This window comes from Sinocyclocheilus rhinocerous, unplaced genomic scaffold (genome assembly GCF_001515625.1).
Source record: "Sinocyclocheilus rhinocerous isolate Xijiao unplaced genomic scaffold, SAMN03320098_v1.1 scaffold354, whole genome shotgun sequence".
Lineage (NCBI taxonomy): Eukaryota > Metazoa > Chordata > Actinopteri > Cypriniformes > Cyprinidae > Sinocyclocheilus > Sinocyclocheilus rhinocerous.
In genome coordinates, this window is record NW_015644627.1 from 151,009 (window position 1) to 155,918 (window position 4,910).

Genomic DNA, 4,910 nt, shown 5'->3' on the forward strand with positions numbered 1-4,910 from the left:
GTGACTGTCAAACTCTGTTACCAAGGTAGAGTAACAATGCTGACAATGCGGTAACAGAATTGACAGTCCATCGGACAATTGTCAATTCTGTGACTTTACAATTCTGTTACTTAAAGGGTCAACTCTGTTTATGAACTATTTTTACAAAAAAAACAATACTTTTGTTGTTTAAAATCCTAATAAACATGACTGATTTATTTTTGCATCCTTATAATATTTCAACAACATTTATTTTTTTTAACTGGATATTGTATATAATACATTGCACGCAGGTGATGGAGATTTACCACTGATTACAGAACCGGCTTTCTGACAAGATGCGCGTTAAATATCACATGCGATTTATCGTGCAGCCCTACTTAATAGTATTACTCACATACTGACTTTAAAGACAACATAAATTTTGTAATTTAATTTATCAGTGTATGCATTAAGAGTAAAGTCAAAATCTTTAGCACATTATTTATTTAGTCAACAAAATTATCTTAACTACAAAGTAATTGTATTTTAACCAACACAATTAAAATAGTACAGTTTAGAAATGTCTTCATTCATGACAATCAACTGATAATTACGAAATGTAACATACATGAAGTCGTGGCCTAATGGTTAGAGAGTCGGACTCGTAACCCAAAGGTTGCGGGTTCGAGTCTTGTACCGGCAGGGATTGTAGGTGGGGGGAGTGAATGTACAGCGCTCTCTTCCACCTTCAATACCACGACTGAGGTGCCCTTGAGCAAGGCACCGAACCCCCAACTGCTCCCCGGGCGCTGCAGCATAAATTGCTGCCCACTGCTCCGGGTGTGTGTGTTCACGGTGCGTGTGTGTTCACTGCTGTGTGTGTGCACTTTGGATGGGATAAATGCAGAGCACTAATTCCAAGTACGGGTCACCATACTTGGCCACATGTCACGTAACTTACATACATTTCTATGACTTCTCCATTTTCTTTTGATTTTATGTATTTCTGTAACTCTTACAGGCTTAAAAAAAATTTATTCTCTCTTAAATTATAAGGTTTATCAGTCTTGTGAATAAAACCCAGAATCTGAAATTATGTCTGTCCTATCCCATCACGTGTGTTCACTCTCACCTCTAAAGAGAATACAGTGAAGAAACAGCATGTAGCACAGAACTGACCTTCCCATCGTGGGTCCTTATCTCTGGGGTACACTGTGTAATGAGTGGTAATACGTGGCACAGTGGAGGAGGAACACCGTGTGGAGTACACCTGAGGAGCGACATGCTCCGCTTGAACCACCTTCAGTGCACGAATACACTTCCGTGCTACAAAAATATAAATAAAAGCAAAACAATTACATCACACACAGAACAAGATAAGACCATTCCCATACAGTTACACATTAACTTAATTTCAGATTAACCTACAGTTTAGTATTACAAACACACTGTGTGTATACACTGTCCATTATGCATGTTATTATATCAATAAAGTTGATCCAAATTAAATGGATCAACAAGATAAGCTGTTACAAAATCCTCCCTTAGGTAACAGGCCAACTAAGGTACTCTTCTAAAAGAAGCAAACCGACTTGTAAGCAGTATTCGTTTGCTTACAAAATTCAGTTTCATGTATACGGCCTATTTAATGCAGGAACACGTTATTAATGTGTTCACCTCTCAGACACAAGGACACATACACTCTGACCGATATTCGAGTGACCGTTGCCTACTTTCCCTGTGTGCCGAACTGCAGCAGGATTGTATTAGCTAGCAGACAGATAAATCTACAATTTAAAACATGAATCGGTGCATACTTGGGTAATAACAACTTAATAAGACAGTTAGCATGCTCTCAGGTTTATAGATGCAAAGGTTTGCAACGTTTAGTTAACGTTCGGATTACATGACAGTGAAAGTGTGACTACCTTGAAGGGAATATCTACAGGCTGGAAACATTTATGGAGCTGAATGTGCGCCTGTGAACCTGGTCAAGTGCTCCCCGTTGTTTTCCAGGTTGAGTGTGGACAAACAAATATCACCCCGGTTTACCCTGTTACAAAACAGGTTTCATAATTGTTAGAAAACACTCTCTGTCTTGAGAATGCCTCACCCCTCCTTTCTTTCCCTCTCCCTCTCACTCTCCCTCCTCTATCTGTTCTCTCTCTCTTGTATGGTGTTTTAATGTCTCTTACTCACATTCGAGCTATGCATGCGCAAATGTATACATTAGCTTCTCTTGATTCAAATGTCTGAATAAGGACATGATAGCTAGGAATGAGGTTTGTGATGAAACCATGAAGATAGTTTAGCCTCCTTCGCAAAAGTCTATTCCTAATATGTCCATGTTTTTCTGTTCATATGGCCATTTTATATAAACACATATTCTTGGCCAAAGATCCTATATGTATGTCATCTATATCCTCATTGGTTAAAGGGTTGAAACTCCCCTCGACATATGCCTATATAATATCTTTGTATCTATGAATAAAGTTGAAGTATTGAGAATACATATGAATGTGTGTTTTCTTACTTCCCGGCCGTTATATCCACTTTGAGGGATTGAGAATATCTGAGGTGGCAAAGAGAATCTAGAGGGACCGTTGTTAATGATTTCTAACAATAATAAACTCAAGTTGAGCAGCGCGTCTGATGAGCAGCAGCTCAGAATGACGTCAGAAAAACGCGCCGAAAAAAACTGCGAATGACTGCTGATCATAAACCCATATGGATGAGAGTTATCCGGTGCTCATGATAGCAATGGGAAACTGTCATTAAGTTTAGCTGTCAGGAATTTTTTTTTCTTCTTCTTTTTCTTTTTTGGTAGTGAATGCGTAGGTGTTGTGACCATAGACATAATAAAGTGTTTTTTTTTTTGTTTGTTTGTTTTTTTGTTTTTTTGATTAAGTACAAAATCTGAATACAACAACATGGCATTAGTTAGCATACAAAAAGAAAATAATCTTGCATGGAAGGCTCAACGCAATAGAACAATATTAATTCCAGACAAAACATTTAACATTCCAAGAAACATCATAAAACATAACATTAAATTATAATATATAGAAAATATAATTACATCAAATTATATAATATAAACAAATTAAATAGTTTCAATGCCTTTTGATTTTTCATTTTTACTAAGGGCATCTGAGAAATGTTTGAGATCATTTCTAAATACAGTAAACAAAGGAGGAGATTTAAAACATCTACATTTATGAATAAAGTATTTAGCTAATAGTAAAATATCATAATAATCTGTATGTCTAGGGTTGTGACAGTTTATCGGTGTGGTATTTGCCCCGCCCCTCCTCCACTCTGATTGGACGGCTGACTCAAAAGTGACAGTAATGAGCGCTGCGGTTTACCCAAAGTTGAACATTCTTCAACTCTCGGCGCCGAGAAAAGAGCGTGAAAAAGACGCTCAGCGCTCGGCACGCTCCTGGCGTTTTCAAAAACGCGGAGCTCCCATTGAAAACAATTGAACAAAATACGCTAGCCTCGGGGAAAAAAACGTTTTGGTGAACACGGTCTTGTCTTCAGCTGCTTCTTGAAAGATGTGATGGTCTCAGCCGTTCGGGACGGGTGGAGGTTGGCAACTCATTCCACCAGAGAGGAACAGAGAGGGTACAGGTTTTGGAGAATGACCTTTTGTTGTTGTTGTTTTTTTTAATATGTATGTTTGTTTGTATGTATGTATGTATGTGTTTATTTATTTATTTATTTGTGGCATGGCAAGGCGGCGCTCATTTAGAGACCTTAGCTGGCGTGAGAGAACATACACTTGTTGTAGTACTGAAATAAACAACGACGAAGCCAATTTTGAGGACCATTGCATATTTGTTTTTGCATTGTGACTTCATTCTGTTATTATATTTGAATATATTTTAAAATGTCATTTATTCATTTATTTCTGTGATGGCAAAGCTAAATTCTCAGAAGCCATTACTCCAGTCAAGTGTTGCATGATTCTTCAGAGACTATATAGACAGGTTTCATAAGGTTTCAAATATATTGACAGGTTTGAGGTTTCATAAGATTCACCCATATGTATGGCAAGCTGTCAGTCAGTGGAGATATGTTTCCACTTAATTGTTGTGCAATAGGGCAGTGGTTTTCAATCCTGGTCCTGGGGACCCACCGCTCTGCACATGTCTTCGGGCCAGTGGTGTAGTCTCTAGGTGATACGCAGGTATACGCCGTATACCCACTAGGAAAGGTGAAGGATTTCCGTATGCCCACTTAAAAAAGCGCGAGAATACGTAACAACATCATTTTGTAACAGAACTTTAACACGTTCATTCATAAATTCACCCTGTCCATGTTGCAAAGCACCTACTTTTTGAAAATCACGCCGTGTTTCTGTTGATGACCAGTGCTATTGCGCAACTCTTGCGCAGCATTGAATGTGAATCACTAAAGGAGATATGAAACGAAAGCAAACTCAAACTACACTCTTTCAGTGTTTTCGGAAGCCTGCCCCTGAAGCTGCTGATGCTTCAGCTGCAGCAGATGACACGAATCGCTTGAATGTTTTAATTGGCAAGGCTTAAAAAACGTGCAAATGATAACGTTTGGTGAGGACGCACCAGTGGCCCCATCGGAGCAGTGACAGATCAGTCAACTGTCCTGAGCGTCTTTCACGCTTGCCTTTGGACACTACCTGACCTGGTCATGATCAAATATGTTAGGCGGCATAAAGGAAAAGTATGCAATTATTTGTAAATTTAACTGTCTGAAAACGAAAGTAAATGAGGGGATTTTTTTATCCTGTGGCTCCCTCTAGTGGACCGCAGTTGTCCTCTAGAGAGGGCATTTTTGCTCAGCCAATGCAAGTCGATGGGAAATCTTTGATTTTTGATAATTATTTATAAAAAACTTTAAGTCTCATCAGTTAGAAAAGATATAGAAACAAACTACAGATCAGGTCCAATGTCTCTGACGAGTTT

General features: G+C 38.6%; 1 protein-coding gene across 1 annotated transcript in view; it reads right to left on the reverse strand.

Annotated features, from left to right (window-relative positions):
* The window catches only part of LOC107758565 (electron transfer flavoprotein-ubiquinone oxidoreductase, mitochondrial-like), a 12,820-nt gene extending 10,789 nt beyond the window's left edge, over positions 1 to 2,031 (reverse strand). The window contains exons 1-2 of the mRNA XM_016576332.1: positions 1,890 to 2,031; positions 1,141 to 1,287 (exon numbers count right to left, since the gene is read on the reverse strand). Of these exons, the coding sequence (XP_016431818.1) occupies positions 1,141 to 1,287; positions 1,890 to 1,920 (178 nt within the window). The 5' untranslated portion in view covers positions 1,921 to 2,031. The remainder of the gene's footprint in view (positions 1 to 1,140; positions 1,288 to 1,889) is intronic.
* Between the last annotated feature and the right edge of the window lie 2,879 nt (positions 2,032 to 4,910).